This window comes from Neospora caninum, chromosome V (genome assembly GCF_000208865.1).
Source record: "Neospora caninum Liverpool complete genome, chromosome V".
Lineage (NCBI taxonomy): Eukaryota > Apicomplexa > Conoidasida > Eucoccidiorida > Sarcocystidae > Neospora > Neospora caninum.
The window spans coordinates 640,729-663,396 of NC_018391.1; the positions used below are offsets into that span (position 1 = coordinate 640,729).

General features: G+C 59.0%; 1 protein-coding gene across 1 annotated transcript; it reads left to right on the forward strand.

The window, feature by feature from the left end:
- Positions 1–2,095: 2,095 nt before the first annotated feature.
- Positions 2,096–20,686, forward strand: NCLIV_012910 (Novel protein (Zgc:63649), related; the record flags this gene model as incomplete). Its single annotated transcript, XM_003881482.1, has 14 exons — positions 2,096–2,203; positions 2,697–3,540; positions 4,318–4,391; positions 4,832–5,308; positions 5,958–6,620; positions 7,108–11,857; positions 12,255–15,223; positions 15,494–15,559; positions 16,225–16,596; positions 17,039–18,221; positions 18,775–18,890; positions 19,108–19,274; positions 19,654–19,788; positions 20,497–20,686. The coding sequence occupies 14 exons, from the start codon at positions 2,096–2,098 to the stop codon at positions 20,684–20,686; spliced, it is 12,114 nt and encodes a 4,037-aa protein (XP_003881531.1).
- Between the last annotated feature and the right edge of the window lie 1,982 nt (positions 20,687–22,668).

The window sequence follows — 22,668 nt, forward strand, 5'->3', positions numbered from 1 at the left end:
CTTGCGTTGAATTGCAAAGCAACGGCTGCCGGTGTTTGGTCGCGTTCCCCATAGGCCGGAGATCGTGATTTCCTGACTACATGCTCCCACGGACATAACTTTCCGAGCGGTCGCTTTCATCTCGTGGATCCTCTTGTGATCCCTTCAAGATTGTTCGTTTCTGCCTGCCGGTCCAACTTTCTGTGGAAAGGCTCTCGCGTTTTTTCGGCCCTCATCCGCTCCGCAAGCAGACACGCACACGAAGCCGGTTCACGTTCGCTGCCTCCGTCTCAAACCCTCTCGACCGCCGCTCTCTCCTTTCGCTTTTCTGCAGCCAAAAAAGAAAAATGCGTCTGATTAAGTGGCAGGAGCTTATCCAAAAAATACTGGAAAGGTCGTCCTCTGTTCGCCACCTTCTCGAATCCTGGAGAGAGAGAGAGCGCCAGGGGGGGCATGCATTTTTTTCTGTCGCCGCTTTTTGGGTCGCCGCTCTCCCGTGCGTTTGTTCGGCTCTCTCGCGTGTTTTTTTTCCCTCCTCCCTTTGTTGGCCCAGCTGCTCGAGAAGGAAGGAACAACGTGTCCTTTTGACTTGTGAACGAGGTCTGAACGAGATCGATCGCAGTTGAGGGCGGCGGGTAGCACTTATCCGGTCTCACCGAAAGTCGTGGAACCACACCGAGTCAACGAGTTCCTAGGGGACTGAGGCACGCGCGAAAAGGTCGCCGGAGAGAGAGAGAGTGAGAGAGAGAGAGACAATCCCCCTGTTCTGCCTGGGACTTCCATACGAGGACGTCCACCTTTCTGTCAGCGTTTGTGCTGTTCTGTGCCGTCTGTTTCGTAGCCATTTTCTCTCGAGTTCCCAGGCCGAACTCGCGACACACGATGCAAAGCGAGGACACGTTGTCGGGAGGGCGACCGGTTCTTGACAGGATGGAAGCATGAACAGTTGCACGCCGACCCCGGCTGCTTACCACGAGAGTCTGTGTCTTTTTCTTCTTTCCCGAGTTTTTCGGCTTCAACGTGTGCACTTCTTGGCGGCGCACCTGCACTGCGGCGTTTGCCGTCGCTGCAGACTGGGCCTGACTCCGCAGCGGGATTTGCGTGGCTGTCTCGCCACTTCCGTGTTGCCTGCTGGCCGCATTCCCAAACTCCGACGTTTTTCGCGCACACTTTTCCCGCGTCCTCGTCGTCAACTCCTCTGCTCCATTCCCGCGGTGTCTCCGCGTCCTTTCCTCGTCGCGCCCGTCCCGCTTTCCCGTTTTTCTAGCTCCTCAATCGCCAAACGAAAACGTTTGACACGGCGGCTGCCGACCAGCCGAAAACGGCTGCATGGTCACGTCCCTTTCTTTCCCAGGCCGTCTGTCTCTCCCGATTCAAATATCTTTTGCAGTTGGGGCGTCGGCGTTCTTCGCCGCAGCCGCCTAGGCCTGACGCGAAAATTTTCAACACGTACTCAGGGGCAAAGAACCTCCTTTTCTGTATATGTGAACATCGGTCAGGGGCTTTCCGTTAAAATTTGCAGCGCCGGCGAAATCCCAGGCATCTGGTTCCCGGTCCCCCGTAAGTCACCCAGACCGCTGTTTTCGATCTGGAAGGAACAAGCGCTTCCTGACGTAACACACGCACTTCGGAACTGCGGGCTGCGTAATGGCGTGCACATTCCGGTGAAATTGCGATTTTCTTTCGACACCAAGCAACCGGCCTTCGCCCGGCCCCTTGTCGCTCCACTGCATCTCGCCGTCTGCGTGGCGCATGCTCGCGGTTCCCGTTTTCGCGTCCTGCCGTACAAGGCCTTCTATGCATTTCTGGCCTCGTTCAGCCACCCTGTGACTCTCGAGATTGTGACATCTCTTCGCGACGGTTTTGCGCGTCCTTTTTTGCGCCACCGTCCTTCTCTGCCTCGCTGCTGGGAGGCTCTTGGCCCGTCTGGGCTCTCTCTTTCCCACCTTCCTTTCCCCGGCCTTTTTCTCGCCGGCGGCGAACGGGAGACTGCCGGAGAACGGGGGAAAACACGTCGCCTCGTTCTTCCCCAGCCAGCGAGAAATTCCCCAGACACACAGGGGTCAATCCTTTTTGCATGCGTTTTCGCGAGAAAACAAAAGGTACCATGGACCAAATGCAGCGGTTCATTGTCATGGGCCGCGGCACCGGCCGAGCAGCCTCTGACGACAGCCGGTGGGCTGCGATGCTGGAGGCTCTCCAGCAGCCAAACCCGACGCAACACGTAAGACTGCATACAGTGATTCGCATTGCGATACCCACTCACGTGCATATATATATATATATATATATACCATACCCACTCACGTGCATATATATATATATATATATACATATATACATACATACATATATATATATATATATATACATACATACTAAAACACATGCATACAAGCAAATATGCTTACATATGCACGAGGAGAGGTGCAAGCGGGAGTTGAGTCGGAACTCACTGGCGTTTGTCTTTGCATACCGGTTTGTGTGTGTGTGTGTGCGTCTGTGCTTCTGGAAATCGTTGCGTATGCTTCCGAAGCGTGTGTTTCGTGTTTCCTCCTTTTCCTCTTTGCGAATTCCTCAAATGCGGAAAGCGAACAATCAAGAGAGGTTCTCTGTTTCATCGGCCGTCTCGCCTTCTCCCGCAACTCACACGCGGTGGCGCGCCGCGAGATCCACGTAGCCGCTTCTTCTCTCGTCTCCTCTCTCTGGCTGTTCAGACGGCGTGCCTGGCAGATCTCCAGGAGTGGTTATCCTACGCGACCGAAGGGTCGATCGGCCAGTTCCCCCTCGAGGCGTTTGTCTCTGCGCTGTTTGATCTCTTGGACGGGAAGCCTGCAGCCTCCGCCTTTCCGCGGCCTTCGCTCGCCCGCCGAGTCTCCGCCGGGGCGTCGCCCCCGTCGCCCGCCCAAAGCGGCCCGCACGCGGCGAGTCCGCGGTCGCGGCGAGGCGGGAAGGCACGGGAGCGGAGCAGAGACAAGGACGACGAGAGCAAGGCGGAGGGGCGCGACGAAGGCGACAAGCCGCGACGCCGGAGAGGACGGTCCTCGCAGCGACCCAGCGAGGACCCGACGCCGACAGAAGGGTCGGAGCAGAGCTCGGAAGCGTCGGCTGCGCCAAAAGCGCCGCCTTCGCAGGCCTCTCCGCGGCCCGCGGAAGGCGCCGAAGACAGTGAGGAGGGCAGAGGAGACGCGGACGAGCACGCGGCGCCGGCCTCGGCGGCTGCTTCCGGCGCTCGCGCCGGCGACGAAGGCGAGACGGAAAGCGGCGAGGCTGAACAGCGAACGCAGTCGCGCCCTGCAGGGAATCTCGCGTTCGAGTTCGGCTCTCTCGCTGTTCGCTTTGGCCTCGAAGCAGGCCGCGTCGAGGGTCTCTTGGGCGCGGACGACGATTTCGTGCTGGGAGCGATGGGAGACGAGGATCTCCTGCTCCTGCAGCAACAGGCCGCGCTCCTCGGCGAAGACGCAGATGGACAAGTCCAGAAACTGCTCCTCGTCGCGAACTGCCTCTTCCTCCTACTCGACCTCCTCCCCGTTCAAGCGGCAGCTGCGATCGTCAGACAACGTATGGACACCAATTTGCGCTTTCCCAGACGCCACGCTGGACATATTTCTGATAATCTTTGCTTTCATCTTCTCCTGCTTTACGAAACACGCTTATATATATATATATATATATGTAAACATGCATATATATATATGTAAACATGCATATATATATATATATGTAAACATGCATATATATATGCATATATATATATATATACATATATATATATATATATGTGAGTGTGTGCATGTAGATGTGGGGGCAGGGATTTCCATGGGGACAGCGTTGCGCCAGCTGAAGTCAAAGACGATGGCGAATGTGAGCGTCGTTTGCTCTGCGTGGGGCTTCTGGGGATGCTTGCCGGGCTGGCGCAAAGTGCACAAAATACATGCGGCGTCGCCACCCAAGAAATGTGTAGTGAGCCGATGAAACGTATGCGCCGCTCAATGAAATGTGCTTACATACATGTCTACATATGTATTTCTGTACATACATATTTATATCCGTATACACATACTTATGCCCCTATACATACTCTTATATCCATATATACATATTTATATCCGTATACACTTGTTTATATTTTTATATACATTTTGAGTTACATATACATAGGTATCTATGTATCTATGTATATGTATATATCCGTTTATTTGTGTTGGCGTCTTGTATGCTCCGTGGCTTGTGTATGTTGAGAAAAACTTAGAGGGGCGACGAGCCGGGGAGGAAGGCGAGCGTGTGGCTTCACGGCGCATGCGTGGCCGGTTTTCGTTTGGTTTTTGTTCACCGCAGCCCAGTATCTGCGCATCCTGAACAGCAAGCTGACGAGCATCGAGTACATTGATCTTGCAGAGAAAATTTTGCAGGTAAATGTCCGACCAAAGAGCGAGGACGGCGTTCACCGGCTTTGCTGTTCGGCGTTTTCCGTCTTTGCGCTCCTCTTGCTACGCACGGTCTCAGGGGTTTGTAGCGTTGCATAGCATTGCGACTGGAGACTGGGTTTCAATTTTTTTGAAAACGGATTCAGATAGAGAAACAGTGACTATTATACACGCCGCATTTCCGCTGCTTTCTGCTCTCTATCGCGCCCCACCTGACCCGGTCCAGCATCTGCCTTTTTTCGCCCTCCGCTGTGTCCTTCCTCCCCACAAGGCTAGGAGAGCCTGGTAGGTTCTCTCCAAGCCTGTTCACCGGCGGGCGTTTTCCCTTGGTGCCTCCTTTCCCCTCGGTCCCCGCGTGTCTCTCCGGAGCCTGTTTCCATTCCCTGTCGTTGCTTTCTTCCTCTCTTGTCTGGCGATTTCTGCAGTGCATGGACAAACTGTCGGAGGAGCAGCCGTTGAGCATCTTTCTCTCGGGCGGCCTGCAGGCCTGTCTCGCCTTCCTCGACTTCTTCTCGCTAGATGTGCAGAGACGCACGATGAAGTCCGCCGCGCGCCTCTTCAAGACGGCTCAAGCGTGGGCGTCGACTGCGTCGCTCTCCACCTCGGTGCGCAGCGTCTCTCAGGGTCTCCCCCCGGGGCGCACCGAGGGCACGGCTCCTGCGGAAGCGGCTGCAGGCTCGTCGCTCCCCTCGGCGCGGTCGGAAGGCCCCGCGCAGAGGCGCGCGGTGTGGCGAAGGCGCGAGAAGGACGGAAGAGCCGACGAGGGCGGGTCCGCCGACAGCGTTGCGCGGTACCTGGAGAAGCGCCTGGAGCAGCAACGCGAAGAACTGAAGCGGTTGATCTCGCCAGTTCTCCCCACGTTGTCTTCGCTCCTCACGTACGAAGACGAGACTCTCGTGCAGGTGGGCAACTCGCCGGCGTCGTGCTTCCGAGACCCGAGAGGGGTCGGCGCCTCGCCCCAAGGCGGTTCAGGACTCCGTGGTACACACCGTTTCCCCGCGCTGGGACGCTCGGAAACACTGGACTGCATCGCTGGCCGCGGGGTTCGTTTGGGGTTTAGAGTCGCGCTTTTCTCGGGGCCGGGACCGCGGCGGGGGTGAAGTTCGTGGCTTTCTTTGTCGCCTTTCCTCACTTTCTGCGACGGTGGGGTTTCCGTCCCGTTCGAAGAACACTCGAGCGCCAGATACTCCGTTCATGGAAATCAAAAGAGCTTTCACCGATTGTATTTATGAAACAACCCTGTATTATTTAACTCAGTTCATTAGTGTTAGGTTTGATATTCTGGACCAACCGATCTAAAATCGTGTTGTCTTTGTCGTTTGCGCCTGTGTCCTGTCGGGTTCTCCTGCACGGTGTTTGGTGTTTTTCCAGGATGTGCGTGAAGCTCGCCACCCCCCCCCCCCCGTGTTTTGTTCCACAACCCGCACACCTTTCGCTCTGCGCGCTCTCTCGGTGTCTCTCGCGTGCAAAAAATCTCGCCCTTTCCCTCCCTGTCTCTTTTTTTCCTTGTCGCTTACCGTCCGTGTGTGTCTCTTGTGCGTCTGTGTTCAGTACGCGTGCCAATGTTGGCGCAGTTTCATCGACTCACTGGTTTCTCTGCATCTCCGCGCGGCCTCGTGCTCGCCTCCGTGCCCGTCCGTCGGCGCGTCCCCGCTGGTGTCTTCGCGGTCTTCCCCCGCCTCGGACACCGCGGCCGAGGCCAGCGCGGCGCGAGAGCCTTCCGGTCCGAGCGTGGATTCGGCCACTGCGCTGCAGCTTTTGTGTCGGCGTTTCGGGCCGCACGGCGTTGCGGGCGACGGCGCGCTTTCCGCGTCTTTCTCGTCTTCCGGTCTCCCCTTCTTCGCCTCTCCGTCTCCCGTTTTTGCGCGGGACGAACGGGACGAGCGCCTCCGGTGGATCGAAGACGCGGGCCGAAGGTACCAGACGAGTCTCGCGAGTTTGGCGAAGGAACTGTCCGAGGTCGCGGCCTCCTCGCTAGTCCCCAATCTCCTGGCGCTGATTTCCCGCCACGTCGACTCGGCGGTCGTCGCCGCGCGAGCGGCTTCGCCGAACAAGGACGAAGAGAAAGAAGAAGGGATCGCCTCGCTCCAGAATGCATGCGTGACGGATGCAGCCCACACCCTGGCAGTTCTCGCCAACTTCAGCACGAACCTCGCCGAGCAGGTGCTCCGCGACGCCAGGTGGAAGAGCGTCGACCGAGTCATGCATGCAGTGGTGAGAGCGGAAGCCGAGACGCGGAAGACACGGTCGGGGTTTCTTAGATCGGAACCAAGCGTGGCGGGACCCAGCGTCTTGGAATTCAAACAAAACACAGCCCGTGCGCCGAGACGCGAAAAGAAGGGGAACAACAACACCGCGAGATAACACCAAGCGTCTGCCTGGTTCATGCTCCCCGTCGATCTGCATAGAAACACATATTTACCTGGTTGCAAGCAAATTCGCGTATATATATATATATATGTGTAGATCTGTATGGATTTGCGTGAATATGTGCATGTGCGTAGAAGCACTGGCGCTGCCTGTAGGACAGCGAATGGAGACGGCAGGGAGGCGCATACATTCCTTTGCATGGACAGGTGTGCGCGTCAAGATGTGGAAAGAGCGGCCTTCCCGGGGGACCGGTTGGTCTCTCTTTACATATATATATATATATATATATATATATATGCACATGCAGTGTTTGCGATTTCTTTGTGTTCAGGGAGAAGGTCCGGATTTCATGCTACTGCTTCGCTTTGTCTGCCTGGGGGTGTCGCTCCTGCCCTCCGTTGTCTTCAACCTTCCGCTCTTCTTCGAGAGCTTGCGCGTGGACACTGCATGCAGCGCGTCTCCGAAGAAGAAGAAGAAACGCCCGGCTTCGTCCTTCGCGTTTGTGAAGGCGGGAGAGGACGCGGGCGGCAACCCAGACGTCGCCGTCGGGGTTGACGTCGCCGCAGGGATGGGCCCCGCGAGCCGAGAAGCTTCAGACAGAAAGTCTGCTCGCGCCGCGTCTGCTCCGCGGAAGGTCGCGCGCGTTCTGCTCCCGGACGCCGAGCGAAGCAGGCTGTTCGTGCAAGAACCTGAACTCTTCGGCTCGCTCCTGAGAACTTTTGCTGGCGCCCTGCTGCGACTTTACGACCGCGCACTGTCCTCCGAACTGCTCCTCGAGACGCTGCAGTTTCTCCTGGGATCCGTGTTGACAGCCAGCGTCGCGTCGGACGGCGACGCGCGTTCGTTCGCGTTTTCTGCGAAGGACGAGAAGGACGGAGAGAAGCTGGCCGGCAGCGAGGCACCCACGAGGGAGCAGCGGAGTCTGAAGGACGAACTTTTGGCGGAACTGGACAGCGTGCAAGTCGCGGAATTCCTCGCGTACATTCTGCAGACCAAGCCGTCAGCAACTGCCGTGGCGGCAGCTCTGAGCGTCACTCTCGAGCTCCTCACCCTCGCGCCGCACGTCTTTCTGCCGGTCTTCTTCAAGGAGGGCGTCATCGCCTTTGTTCGCCGAGACCTTGAAGTCGCCGTGGAGGCAGGCGCGCTCGTTGCGTTACCCTCGGGTTCCGCTTTGACTGCGGCTGTGCTGCCGCCTTCGCCTCTCTCGCGGTCGGCGCGTCAACTTTGCACCCCTTCAGCTGCTCTACGCGAGGCCCGCGGAGACCTCCGCCAGACAGCGCCCGGTGCGTGCCGCGGCCAGGCGGACAGTGAAGAGAGGGAGGGCGAAGAGACGGACGCCTCCGGTCTCCCACTTCGGTGGTGCTTTGCCTTCTCCTCCTCGGGGCACGTCGCCACGAACCTCTCCCGCCTCGCCCTGTGGATGCGTGCGTCGATTCTCTTGCTCCCCAGTGTACAGGCGTCGTGCATGCTTCCCGCATCTGGCCCGGTGCGGCCGACCGGCGCCGCACGAGGCGTGGACAGGCGCGTGGGAGACGACCCAGGCAGCCTCGAGAACGCGCCCGAACTAGAGCAGCCCACGCTGCCGCCCCTCTCCGCGTCGACCTGCGACTCAGTCCTGCCGAGGCTGCACAGAGTCACGGCGCTTCTCGCAGCCTGCGAGACAGAAGAAACGGGCGAGGCAGTCGACCAGGCGAAGGCCGGGAGTGCGCCGAGAGCCGCGCAGGACGGCGCGGCTTCCCCAGGGGCGGCCGAGGCTTCTGTGGAGGTGCATGCAGCGGAGGGAAAACCAGAAGGCGGCGAACGCGAGAGAGCGTGGCACGCGTTTGTCGCCTTGAGAGATCTGCTGGAAGGCGAAGAACAAGTGTCGGCGTTCGAGTTCATTGTGTCGGACGTCGCCGCTGCCCTCGCGCAGTTTCTCGGCGGCCTCGAGGCGTCCTCGCAGGCGAGGGCCGACGACCAAACGGACTTTGAACAACAAGAGAGGCACGCGGCTGCTGGGGCAGAGAGACGCACCTTGACGCCTGCGGCGAACGACGAGAAAAGCGAGATGGAGACAGAGACGGAAGGCTTTAGGAAGCGGCTTCGTTCTCACCAAAACATCGAACCAAAAGGGTCCAGAGCCGACGTGCTCCACGATCGCCTCTGTCTCTTCCTTCGCGCGTTCGCCTTCTCCTCGGCTCTCGCGCCGCAGGCGCCTGCGGGCGCGTCTTTGTGGGAAGACTTGGACTGGTCACAAGCCGACGGCTGCTTGTTGCTCTTGCTGGCGTCGCTGTGCATGAAGAGTCTTGGCCGCGCGAATTCGAGTCTCGCCGTTCAAACGGTCTTCTCGTCGAGCGACAAAAACTCCATCGGCACCTCCTCTTGCCTCCCCCCCCACCTGCGGCCGTCGACGCCTCCCGGCTTTTTCTCAGACCGCAGCGGCGTGCGAGCCTCCAAACTGTCACCCTCGTCGCGGGCCTTGCCTCTGACGGCCAGCGTCCCCACAGGGCGCAACGAAGGCGAAGCGACAGCCGATCCGTCGTCTGCCGCGGGACACTCGAGCGCTCACCAAACACCAAAGCACCGTCCAGAAGGCGACCACGCGTGTGCACCCTCTTCTGGAACTTCTCTCTCTGCGACTTCTACACATTCTCTCTCTGCTTCTTCTTCTGCCTCTGTGGTTTCCTCGAGTTTGGCGTCTGGCGTTTCGGGTGCGTCTTCCTCGCGGTCGAGCTCGAGCAGTTCTCGCGGGTTTTTGCCTCACGGAGACCAGCCGGGAGGCGAAAGCGATTCGCTGTTTCGTCGCGTGCGTCTCTACTATGGCCTGCCCACCGCGTACGCGTCTCTCTTGGCTTCGCGGCACTCTCCGCAGATCCCCGCGGAAAACGAGGGCCGCGCTGCTGCGCCTGGGGACGACGCGCAGGGTGACAGTACAGCGAAGGGCAGACCCAGGCGCACTCTGGCGAGATCGCTGGGCTTTGGAGCCTCGGAGTCGGCGGGGGCGGCTTTCCAGGAGACAACGGAAGACATCGTGTCGCTATTCAGCTCGCTGCACAGAGAGGTGTTTCTGCATCTGAGGCCGTCGGCACAGGAACGGAAGAAGGCGCGCCTTCGGGCGCAGAGGCTCCGCTCTCTCGCCCCAGCCGCGGGCAAGCCCGCAGGGGACAAGGTTGAGGAGGACAAGGTTGAAGGGGACAAGACCGCGGGGGAGACGGGAGACCCGTTCGCTGCTGAGGCGTCGAGGCCGGCCGAAACAGAACAGAGTCTTGACCCCGATGGAGGCAGCGCGGGAGAGAAGAAAAAGAGAGGGGAGAAGAAGGAAGGCGCGCCGTGGGACGGCGAAGGCCTGGCGACGAAGCGAAGAAGAGAACAGGGCGAGGCGGAAGCAGGTGCCGAGGCGCCAGACAGGGCCGTGACGGCTGTGGAGGCGCATGCCGACAGGGGCCCGGGAGAGAACGAAAGCGAGGGGCGGGGCGACACAGAAGACAAAAGTTCGGAAGCGAAACGGAACGCGCGTCGAACTTGCGACGCAGGCTCTCCCTCTCGACGAGCGTCTTCGCGCGACGAAGGGACAGAGAGGAAAGGCCACAGGAGGGCGAGAGAACGCAGACGCAGGGGCGGTAGCCAGGCCCACGCCTCGCGCGGGGCGGAGGGTCGGAGCTCGAGTGAATCGGCCTTGCTCTCCTCGTTGATCCGCCAGATCCTTCCGTCGTCGCTCGGTGTGTCGCCAGGCGAGGGACACACGTCCGCCGGGTCCCCCACGGACCTGCTTTCGCTCTTGGTACGCTCCGCCGCCCTGCAAGGAGACGACGACATCTCGGATGAGGACGACTTCCTCTTTTCCCAGGCGGCTCGCGAGTCTCGTGGGGCTTCCCAGGCGTTCGATTCGCGTTCTGGCTTCACTGCTTCGCTCCTCGCTTCCGGTTCGGGATCGTCTCTCGCCCCTGTCTCTCACAGCGGCTCGGCGACCGCCTCGTCTCAGTCAGCGGCTTCGCCGTCGACCGCGTCTCCAGCCTCTTCGGCTTCCGGGGCCTCGTCCTCGTCGTCTTTCGTCTCGTCCCACGAGCAGTCTCTGCTGCAGATGATTGATCGGCTGAATGCGTCTCTCGGGCAAGGCGCGAGCGCGTCAGCTGTCGGAGGGGACGCAGAGGGACGAACGAGAGTAGGAGTCTTTCCCTCATCTCTCTTTTCTCCTTTTGCCTCCTCGGCTTTCCAGCGGTACGCGAGCAATGGGGGCTTGCGGGGCGCGTCACGCAGGCATCTTCTCGAGGGCGGGGAACGCGAGCGCCGAGACGGCCGAGAGGCGCGGGCCGAGTTCAACTACCTGCTGGATGGACAGGCATCGATCGGCTGTATCGAAGCGTACGCCGCACGGGAAGTGAATTACACGGCCGTCTCTGCCTACTCTCAGCGCGCGCATCTCCACGCCTCGCCGCAGCCGCGGTCCAGCTTAGGGCCCTTTGTGGGGTCCGAGGCCTCTGCGCGGTCGCCGAAGGGAGACGGCGGGGACAGCGGAGAACAGGCGCAGGGAGGGAACAGGGAGAAAGAGGCGGCTGGTGACCAAGTGGCTGCAGCAAAGAAGGACGAGAGGGTTGACAAAGCCGAGCTCCAGAAAGAAGAGGAGGGAGAGGACGGACAGGGAGCGGACGAGAGAACGGGCGAGCGGAGGAGCGGAGAAGGCTCGTCGCGTCCCAGAAGGACACTCAGCAGAGGCGCGTCGGGTAGAGGCGGGGCTGAGAAGAAAGAAGGAGCAGAAGAGGCTGAAGAGGAGAAAGCGACGCCGGTCGGAAGGAGACGAGAACGGCAGACAGCCCGGCCAGAAGACGCAGGAAGGGAAGAAGGGAGACGACGCCGGGAGAGACAGAAAGAGGGGTCGGGAGTACGTGGGACGATGAGTTGCCGCGCAGGCAGAGGCCCGAGTCGCTCACGCGGAAGGGAAGGGAAAGCGGTCCCACAAACGATGCGTCGATCGGCAGGCGCGAAGACGGAAGAGACGAAGGAGGCGAAGCCGCCAGAAGACGGCGTGGAGAGAAGACGCGACTCGTCGCACTCCCCGCACGCAGCCAACGAGGACACAGTGTCGCCCACCCAACGGAGAAGCGGTGAGAGATGGAGACTGGGCTCGCGAGTTCAGCCTGTGGTCCTCGAAAACCTGTTCCTGGCGGCTCTCGGCTTGGCTGTTCAGGTTTCCTAGCGCGTGGCCGTGTTCCTTTCTTGCGTGCGTGGGAGTGCGTGAGATCTCCGCCCCCCTGCTTTTTTGTCTTCCTGCGTTGTCTTAGCTTTCTGCGCCTGCTGTGTGCGTGCACTGCGTCTCGTCTCAACTGCGTTTCCCCCCATGTGTCATGCGTTGCACGGCTGTTCCGCGGCGTCGACAAGCGCGCAGGTCCGCGAGAGAGAGTGTGTGTCCTTTTGTGTCTTTTTGTGTCTTTTTGTGCCTTTTCTCTTTCCTTTTCCATCCTTGCACCTTCGGCCGCGCGCGATCTTTTCTCCTTTCCGCAGAGGTTTCGCGCAGACTCGAGAGCTCCGTGGCGGGCGAGAGGAACGCGAAAGATGAAGACGCGGAAGAAGAGATGGCAGACAGCGTGTGTGGCGTGTTGGAAGACGAGGACGATTCCGAAGAGGACGATCTGCCGCATTTGGTGCGCCGTCGCGAGAGAGACAGGCGATCGCTAAGGGCCCGGCGGGGACGAGAAGACGAAGAGACAGGCGCACTGTTTTCTCTGGAGCGGCCGGAAGACACCAGCAGCGGTTTCGGCTCGACAGACGATGAAGATTTGGAAACAACCGAGTTGGAGGTCGCGTTTCCCGATGCTTCTTCTCTCGCGTGTGATCGGTCCACGTCGCGTCTCCTCTCTGCCGACGCCGCGAGCCTCTTCCCGTCCTCTTCGCCGGCCGTTTCCCGCCCCGCAGCCCGAGACGGCGCCGAGCCCTCGCGACGGTCTTCTGGCTCTGACGCTCCAGCTGCGTCGCCTCTCTCTTCTTCTTCTGGTTCCGCGGGTCTCTCGAGTCGCCTGGCGTGGCGCTTCGGCTCTCGCCCGCGGGCGCTCTTTTCTGCGGGAAAGAATGCGCCGCTTTCGTCTTCCCTCGCGTTCGCACCTGGCGCACCGGCAGCGAAGAAGAACGCCCTTCAACTCTTCGTGGGCGGCATTCCGGTACCGCCCCACATGACGCTGACGGAGGCGCTCTGTCGCTACAACCGCTGTTTCCCTTCGACGCATGCCGTGCGCCTTCCCCGATCCACCGCGGTTCCCCGCGGCCTAGCACAGTGCGCGGAGCAGCGGCACGCGGAGGGAAGGGGCGAGGCCGGGAAAAGAACGGAGACCCGCGCCGTGGAAGGGCGACTCGACGCCTCGCAGTCCTTGCCGCTCGCCACGGTCGCCCCATTGGCTGCTGGCGCAGGCGCGGAGGGGACACACCAGCGGAACGGCGAAGGCCGCGAGCCGGAAGGACGCACGCAGGCGCAGTTTGCGGCGCCTCCGTCGTGCGTCCAATTCGGCGACGGCTCAGTTTCGAGAACTGCCAGAGAGGCGCTTCTCCGCGAAGGCGGGAACGAGAGCGAAAAGCAGGAAAGGCATCCCTCCGCGTACGCCGTGCTCGACTTGAACGCCAGGTTCCTCGTCGCCGCCGACGCCGACCTCCCCACTCTCCCCTGCCATCCCGGCTCTCCAGGGAACTGCCCGCGGCCCAGTGTGCATCCAGGGCAGTCGAGCGGCGTGGAGAGTCAGAGAGGAGACAGAGAAGAGACAGGAGAGACAGAAGAGACAGCAGAAGAGTACACGGCGCTGTGGGATGCGCGCCACGCGATCGAGTACGAGGTACTCGCGGCGCACGACGAGAGCGACCGATCCGATTCAACACCCTTTGAGACGGTCTCGGGGGGCGAAGGAAACGATGGAAACCTGGACGCAGTCCCGTCGTCGCGGCCTTCCTCCTCTGGTTGTTCCTCTTCTGGGTCTTCCTCGTGCACGCCGTGTTCTTCACTTCCCGGCGCGCCTGCGTCCGGGCCGGCGGCGGCTGACGGAGGAGAGACGGCGAGCGGAGACGCTGCGTTCTTGCGCGAACAGGAGCAGAGGGAAAAAGACCTCCTCGAAGGTCGGCAGTCGCCGCTTTTGTGCACGGTCGTCGACTCGGTGTTCGGCTCCAGACGGCTCCTCGCAGACTTCCGCTCGTTTGTACAAACGCGGGCCGCGGGGTCGCGTGCGACGCCCTCGCCAAGGCACAGCGCCCGCCCGCCGACTCCTTTGGCGCCTTTGGCGGTGCCGGCGTCTTCGATGGAAGTTTGCGTCACGCCGGAGCGGCGAAGACGCGATCACGAGGCGAGTGCGGCGGGAAAAGGCCCGCCGCCGTTTGCGTCCAAGATTCTGGAATGCTCCCTCATCTCGGCCTTTGAAGACGCAGTGGCATGCATGGCCTTTTTGCGTGGGTCGGCCGCAGCGCCGCCGCGCCGGGACCTGTTGCTGTGCGCGGGAGCGCAGGAAGCCGCGGAGCTCGTTTGCTCGCGGAAATCGCTGAGACAAGACCGCCGCTCCTGCGCAGACGCCGCCCTGCAGGCGCCTCTCTCTTCTCGCTCGGGTGAGCCGGCCGGAAGCGCGACGCCGCTTTTCGGCGACGCAGCGCTCAGCGACATCTTTGCCCGGGACAGGACGTCCGCCTCGCTCGTCTTTCTCCTGACGCTGCTTCACCACCTGGTCAAGGCGCTGCGGCGAGGCCACGTGGAGACTGCCTTTGTGTGCGGCCACGCGTGCGTTCCCGCGGCGCACGGCTCACTGACGTCTTCGGCGTTCGCTTCTCTCGCGCGGCGCCCGCCGCTTTCCGTGGACGACGGCGCAGGTCGCGACGGGTCTTTGTCGGTTGAGTCGAGCAAGCGAACGCGGCGGTGGGGCGACGTTGCCGACGCGCATTCCTCGGGTTCGGCGTTTCGGTTCAAGCAGAGCGCGCCGTCCATCTTGAGCCTCTCGGAGGCGCAACTCAGTCGCTTCTTCACCAGCAGCGCACTCTCCCTCAAACTTCTCCAAGTTCTCTCAGATCCGGCCCTCGTCTTCAGTCTGTGCCCGCCGCTCTGGCTGTCGCGGCTCCTGCGGGGATGTTCGTTCCTCTTTCCCTTCTCTGCACGCATGCTGTATCTCTGCCAGGCGTCCCTCGGGCTGAACCGGTCGCTGTGCTGCTTCGGGGAACGCGTCCGCGAGGCCATCGATCACGTCGCGGCGCGGGGCGGAGCGAGCGGCGTGAGCCTCGCCTCCTCGCTCTTCCCCCAGCGCAGCGGAAACTCCGCGTCGAGCTCGAGATTCGCCCCCCTCGCCCTGGCTGCCGCGCCCTTGGGGAACCGGGGGAGCACCGGCTCCGGCGTGCACGGAGGCGGGACCGACCCCACGAGTCGGGCCTTGATGGTCACGCTCGTCGCGCGCGTCTTCTCTCAGATCAAAAGCAGTCCACGGCAGCAACAGGAATTCGTCGCAGACCTCGAGACGGTAAGACTGAAAATGACACGATTTGCGCGCGCGCCGAGCGCGAGGGCAAAACGCGGCAAAAGTGCTCAGCGAACGCACGAGGAGAGAGGTGTGAGCAGCCGCGGTTTCGAAGCTGCGCGCACCGGCGGGCACCGCGGCGGTGTATGTACACTCGATGACGCGCGGTGCGCAGGCGAAGGAGTGGGGGAAAACAGGTGCAAGGTCCAGGTTTTTTTACACAGGCCGCAGCCAAAGGGGCGTTTTCCCATTTTCGCCTTTTGCAATGTTCAGGCTGTTGCCCTTCCTCGAACCAAGGTGAAGATTCACCGCACGCGTATCCTCGACAGCGCCTTCAAGGTGAGAACGCAAAAAACACTGCTTTTCGACACGGGCACGGCTGGCAGAAATTACCTTTCTGGTGCCCGTAGGAGTTTCTGTGAGGTAGCGTGACCGTGTCGGTGTGTGTGGAGAGATATATGTGAGGGGCATTGACCGTTTAATCTACTGTAGATGTTGGTATATCTCTTCGTTTAATCATCGATTGTATACATACCCCCCCGCGTGGGCCCGTACGTGTAGACGCATTGCGGTGAGGGAGATCCCGAAAGCGAGGCACCACCACGCTGCTTCCAAGTCTCGCTTTCTTCATCTGACTACTTGAAGGATCGAATCCCATATCCTCGCTCGTATGTGAATATATATATATATATATATATATATGTGCCTGTGGATGTGCGGTAACGCAGAACCAGCGCCACAAGTGAAGGGCGAGTACACACGTCCGTTTTGACATATGTGGATACGTACATCTAGATATATACGCCTGTTCTCGCCGCGTGCTTTTTTTGCAGGAGAAAAAAACTGTATCTTACGCGTTTGGTCTATCATCTTTTCTGCTCTTATGTTCGTATTTACTCTACCTATTCTTACTGGTGGATTAGTTATGATTCTCTTAGATTTACATGTAAATACAGAATTCTGCTACAGATGTGGATAGAGGTCCACGTCGTGTCTTTCCGTAGGTGATGGAGCACTTCCACTCGCTGCTCTACAGTTCCAGCGGCAGGGGCGGCGTCGGCGGAAATGTGGCGTCTCAGCAGCAACCGCTGCTGGAGGTTGAGTACTTTGGAGAGGAAGGTGTCGGCTCGGGTCCGACAATTGAATTTTATTCAGAGGTGAGACTGGGGAAGAGAGGGGAAGAGGAGATGCAGAAGAGAGCGGAAAAGAAGAAGAGAGCCGAAATGAAGAAGAGAGCGGAAAACAAGAAGAGAGCCGAAATGAAGAAGAGAGCGGAAAAGAAGAGGAGAGATGAAGAAGTTCCTGTTGGCGAGTCAGCGCGGCGTTACTGTAAAGCCACACAGCGGATGGCCGCGTTTGTGTTCGTAGAGCAAATGGTCGCCGTCTTGCCTCTTTCGTTTGCACCGAGCCGAATGGGTCTTAAAATCGGGAAAACGCTTCAAAGGGATTCCACTGTCGCGGGCCTCAAGAGCGTGCACCCGGGTGGAAGGATGAAAGTCGCCGTCGTGGCGCGAACGAAAAAGCGGTAGAGCCGACGGGCGAGGACGCCGCCTCTGCGGTCGAGCACCGTTTGCCTCGGATGTGTGACAGGGAACCAAGTGTTCACGGAGCTTCGAGCCGATAAATGTGAGACTGACCACTCGGGGGCTTGGCTGAAATGTGTGCACGCTAGCGATAGGATCGCCGAGCTGAGAAGCGAATGACGTCCGTTTTTGTGGAGGTTACGTGCTCCTGTTGACGCGCATTTTGTCTCACCGCCGGGATCATCCGCCTTTTCTCGATTCCTTTCGTGTCGCGCGTTTCGCTTCCCTGCAACAGGTTCTGGAAGCTCTTCAAACCCACACAGTGCCGCGGCTGTTCCGCGAGGCGAGCTCTGACGGTTGCTTTTTCCCCTTCCCGTACACCTTCGTCACTGCCCGTCTCTCTCCCAGTCTGCTGCGCAAGCCGGAGTGCTCTCCTCTCACGTCGTCGGGTTCTTCGGGAAGCATGTTGCCTTCCCGGTCCTCTTCGTCTCCCGTCAGAGCTGCAGCTGCGAGTCCGGCTTCCTCTTCTTCGTCTCCTTGCTCTTCTGCCTCTGCCGCGTCTCTGTCTTCTTCGTCTGTGTCGTCTTCGTCTGTGTCTTCTTCGTCTGTGTCTTCTTCGTCTGTGTCTTCTTTCTGTGCTTCTTCCTCGACGCCGGTCGCACCGAAGGCGCCAGAGGAGGGCGGCCGCACAACACCAGGTCCCACGTCGGAGTCGCGAGGCGAGGGAGAAGGCGAACAGTCGGCCGGCGAGGCTGCTGCGTCTTCTCGAGGCGAGGGCGAAGCACGGGAGCGCGTGGCGACCGACAGCAGACGCGAACGCAAGACGCAAGAAGCCCAGGTTCCGAACTCTTGCCGTCTCTCTTTGCTCTCTCCTCGCAACACCCCCCTAGCTTCTTCTCCGCGTTCCTCGCCGCCCTCCCCTGCGCCGCCTTCTTCATCGTCGCTAGTTAGCGCTGCGCCGACGAACGAAGACAAGGTGTTCCTTCTGTTTAAGCTGCTGGGGCAGATTGCGGCGAAGGCGCTTCTGGACGGACGAAGCTTCACGGTGGACCTGCGTCTCCACCCTGCCTTCTGGCGCCTCGTTGTCGAAAGGGAAGTTTGCACCTGCGGGGCCTTGCCGCTCGCTTTCTCGGGCTCGCTGGAGGCCAGGGACGGGGAGCGCGCCGAGCAGCAAGGGCGAGGCAGACGCGAAGACGCGAACGAGACGACGCGGGTCAGAAGGACTCGAGCTCAGACAAAGCGAGAGAAGGAGCGAGAGGCGCGGAGAGAGGAGAGGCGAAAGGACGAGAAACTGGAAGAACATGCACAGCAAAGGCAGCCCCGGCGTTTGTGTCGCGCGTGCGTGAAAGCTGAATCGCTGGGCTTGACCGACCTCAACGACGTGGATGAGCAGCTGGCGAGAAGCATGCAGCACCTGCTTCGGTTCCGCAGCGAAGGCAACGAAGTCGAGGACCTTGCTCTCGTCTTTGTGCTTCCGGGTAAACACCACCATCCGCGAAAACGCGAGTCCCCGCAGCTCACCTCCCCGCTAAAACGTGGAGATTGTCTAGCGCTTGCGCGAAACGCAACCCCCCATTTCTAGACGGAAACACACAGCGCGGTCGGGCTCGTGCAAGAGAGGGTTAAGCGGCCCGCATGCACTGGCAAGCACAAACCCCGCCGTTTGTCTGGGGCCGAAACAGCCGTGCTCTCTACGCCACACGCCTGTCTTTTGGACTCACGTCTTTGTGCAGCTGTGGGAAACGTACAAGAAAAAATAAACGTGCGGGTGGTGGCCTATCGTCTCTCGTTTTTCTCGTGGATGCCTGGGCCTCTGAGCCGTCAGCTTTCTCTGGCTTTTTTCTGTGAGGGAAGTCCAGTTCTCTTTGCGGTGTGTGTACCGGCAGTCATATACACAGGTGAACGTATCAGCAGTGACATAGACAGCTAGAGGGTGTCGGTTCATGACAGGGTGAGGAACGCGAGGCCTGCGAAACGGTGCACGGGCTGTATATGTGCGTGTCTATCCTTTTCGCGGCCCGCATCTCTCAGGAACCGACATCGAACTGGTTGAAGGCGGGAGTGAGATAGCGGTGTGTAACGAAAACCTCGACCTATACATACACCGCGTCATTCAAGTTGTCCTTTTGGAGGGCGTCCTGCTACAGGTACGTTCTTGCCCAGCGTTCATGTGTTCTTCCCCGTGCGACGCGCTCTTCTCCAGTCTCGCCCGCTCTGGCTTCCCTGCTGTTTTTTGATGCGATCCACTGGTAGCCGTTCCTCTCTGTAGTCGCTTCTGCCTGTCTCCAGGGCTTTGTCCTTCCTGCGCGTGTCCTTCTCCTTTCTGGAGCTTTTTCTCCCGCACTGTCTTCCCGCTCTCTGCAGGCTTACGCGTTCCGGTACGGGATCAGCACATTCATTCCTCTCTCCAGCTTGGCGCTTTTCTCCCCGCAAGAGAGAGCCTACGTGGTCTTTGGTGGCGGCGGCAGAATCGGAGACAGCCGCTTCTGGAACATGGAACACCTTCGAGCGCACATTGTCCCTGACCACGGGTGAGCCCCACGAATGAGGTGACCAGAAGCAGTCCGAAAACGGGTTTCTTTTCATCTCTGGATCTTTGGAAAATGCAAAGGCTCGGCCGACCGGGCACCTGCTCGTGGTCCTCCCTGTGTACACCTAGCTGCATGCACCTAACTGCATGCTGCTACCGGGACTCAGAGCATGCGTTATGCACCATATATATATATATATATATAGAGAGAGAGAGAGGTTCGTGTGCATCATTGCGGGACAATCTCGCGTGTTCGTCTTCATGGACAGTGCTTCTGGCCATGAGCCCGAGCCCGCTGGGGCTCGTTCTTTGAGCCTCGCGTTTTGTTGTTGCCTTCGCTGGATCTGTCCTTGCATTTCGCTGTGGCCCTCGGTTTCCAGATTCACTGCCTCGAGTGCAACGTACATCGCCTTCCTGGAAGTTTTGACTGAATTTTCTGTTGAGGAGCGACGCCGCTTCCTTCGCTTCGCCACGGGGACGCCAGTCCTGCCTCACGGAGGCTTCGCTTCTCTCCGGTAAGTTAGGAAAACTTGAGCCGACAAGAAACGTCGGGTTTGCCTGCTCGTCGTGGGTCTGTGGAGTGTTGTGGGCGGCTCTACGGCAAGGCTCTCTGATCGGCGCGAAAGGAGCTCTGCTGTCTGTGTCCATCATCGCTTCACATGGCAATGGAGAAAACGCTTTGCGGCACCTTGAACTCGTCGGTGGACAGCGGCGGAGACGGTTCTGGTGCAGACCTTCACTCTCTCTCCTTGCCCCCCCCCCCCCCCCCGCCACGCAACTCAGTTTGCTCCCATTCGACATGAACAGAAAAAAGTGGCAGAACGGTTCTTCGAAAGGTTTTTGAGCTCCGGGCGTCGGGTCATGTGGCCGTTGCCTTGACGAGAGTCGTAGCCTTTGGTTCCCGCCGAAAAGGGGTTCCGTTGTCGGTTGCTAAAGGCGCTTGACGGATTGCGTATCGAATAAAAGGCGTTTCGTTGTGTTTTTCTGTCCTCGGTTCTCTGCATGTTGGTTAAGGTGTGTCGCCTTCTGTAGTCGCCCTCCCGTCGTATCTCTTTTCGGCACCTCCCTTTGCTTTCCTCTTCTCGCCGTCTCCGCGCCCGTCAAAAAAAGGTTCTGTCGCCCGTCCTCTCTCCGGCTCCTCTGTTGTTGCAGCGACCGCTGTGCAGACTCCTTTTTGGCCTCACTGTTTTTAGTCGTTGCCTTCGCGTCTCTTCTGTGTCCAGGCCGCTGATGAAGGTGGTCCGTAAGCCCCAAGAGAACGGAGGGGAAGGCGCGACGTGCGACGACGTTCTTCCGTCAGTGATGACGTGCACCAACTACATAAAGCTGCCCGAGTATTCCAGCAAACAGATTCTGCGTCTTCGCCTCAGCGTCGCCATGACAGAAGGGCAGGGAGCATTTACTCTTTCCTAAACGCGTGTTGATGCGGAGGCTGTATATTTGCACATGTGGACTGTAGGGACGGGAAAGAAGTTAGTGGCGCTCGGCCCATCCTGACAACGAGCGTAGAGTGTTTGTCGCCACGCAGCGTTCACCCGTCAGGTTCTGCCGCACTCTCGGGCGCAGGGATATGTATGAATGAATCGCTTGTGCGTTCTCAACGGTTGTCGCGGGTCGAAGGTGTTCTAAGCCGTGTGACAGTGTTCCAGGTTGGACCGTCGACGAATGAAAGAAACACGCGAGGAGCCTAAACAGAATATGGCTCTCCAGAGAGACAGCATTGACAGGCACAAAAGAGACCAGCGAAGAGTTGGTGGCACCGAACACACCTGGCAAAACTGGGTAATTGACAGGCGATACCGTCCCGGTTACGCGCATTCGTCCTGTTAAGTGCGGACACAGGTTTCCGAAAGCAGGCGCGGCCTCTGCGCGTTCTCCTGTTCGGCGTTTCGTTCGGACGACTTACTTGCGGGAGACCAGCAGACACACAATTCAGGTCACATTTTTTTCACCATTCTCAGAAGAACACGAACGACAGACGTAGTCCGCGACAGTCTCGGCAAGACCCACAGGCTTTTTCGTGACGAAACCCCTATATTTCTCTCGAAGTTTCGAATCAACAGTGCAAATAAGCAATCGGGGGGCCATGTTTCATCGGAGTTTTGCATGCGAATGCAAACATATATATGTATAAATATATATATGTACCAGTGTATGCAGTTAGTTCGGTATACCGTACAGATTTTATGAACACTGTCGATTTGGGGACTTCCCGTCTCGAAGACGTATCGGCCGGGCACCAGTGGTGAAGATATATGCAGTGTAAGTGTACAGCCAGCATCAAGACAGGGACTCTTGCCAGGCCGTTCGACCTGAGAGTACGAGCTGTTGACGTTCACCTGATTCCTGTTTTCCCGCTCACGCACGTGAAGCGGCAGTACGGCAACCGGTTTCTTACTTTTTTACCTTTTGGCATCTGTACCTCATCAGTTGTGAGGCAGAGCTCAACAACAGTCAGGGATGTACCGTAGAGTCGACTTGCACCTCTTCTGGTGGTACGAGAATGCTACAAACACGTGATCGTGACGATTTAGCGTTTCGGGTGAGCTGTACCGACCACCCACATCGTGCTGCTGGCGCTGCGCGGAGCCACCCGAGTTCTGCCGTAAGGCTGTTTGCAGTTGCTGCAGCACGTTAGTGCCCCGCAAGCAGTCAGAACCACGTTTTCCGACGCAGTCTCATGCCATGCGGCACTAGTCGGCTTGAAACGCCTTTTGACTATGGAGGGGCCTGTGTGAGGGCGGTTAAAGATACCCGACCACCACAGTACTCAGCCTGCTGACAACGGCTCCTCTTTCCCTTCGACAAATCGACCAACCACTTTTTACCTTCCTGTCCTTCCGTCGGTGGCTTCCTGAGAGCACTTCATGGAGACAACCGAAAGCAGGTAGCTAAGACGATAGCCTGCCAGTGCATCCTTCGTACGCGTGAGAGAAGCAGTTGCGACTCCAGGTACAATTGCATTCAGCAATTCAGTTATGGCAGTTTTGGTGTAGCAGGTTGCAGTGTATCAAAGATGCTTCTTCGAAGGCACGATTTATCAGTGGACCATCATAAGAACCGGGGTAAGCTACGAGCTATCTCGCTCCGGAACCGTGCATCGTTACATTCGGGAAATGTCGCTTCTGTGCTGCCTAGTCCTTGATCAAGCTGCATTACCAGCAACCTTTATTTCCTCACTATTTTATATCTTCTGGTCACTGCTTATGTCACCGCCCCGTATCGGCGACGACAAACCAGAAACGGTCACTAACGCGTCACCGAAAAGGTGCGGTCACCAACATACTGCTGTTCCCTATCATCAATTTCATGTCTTGAAGAGGTCAACGGATGTACGATCCCCTAAACAGACTCGTTGTCTCAACGTTTGGGAGCAATAGGGCCACCATGAGCAT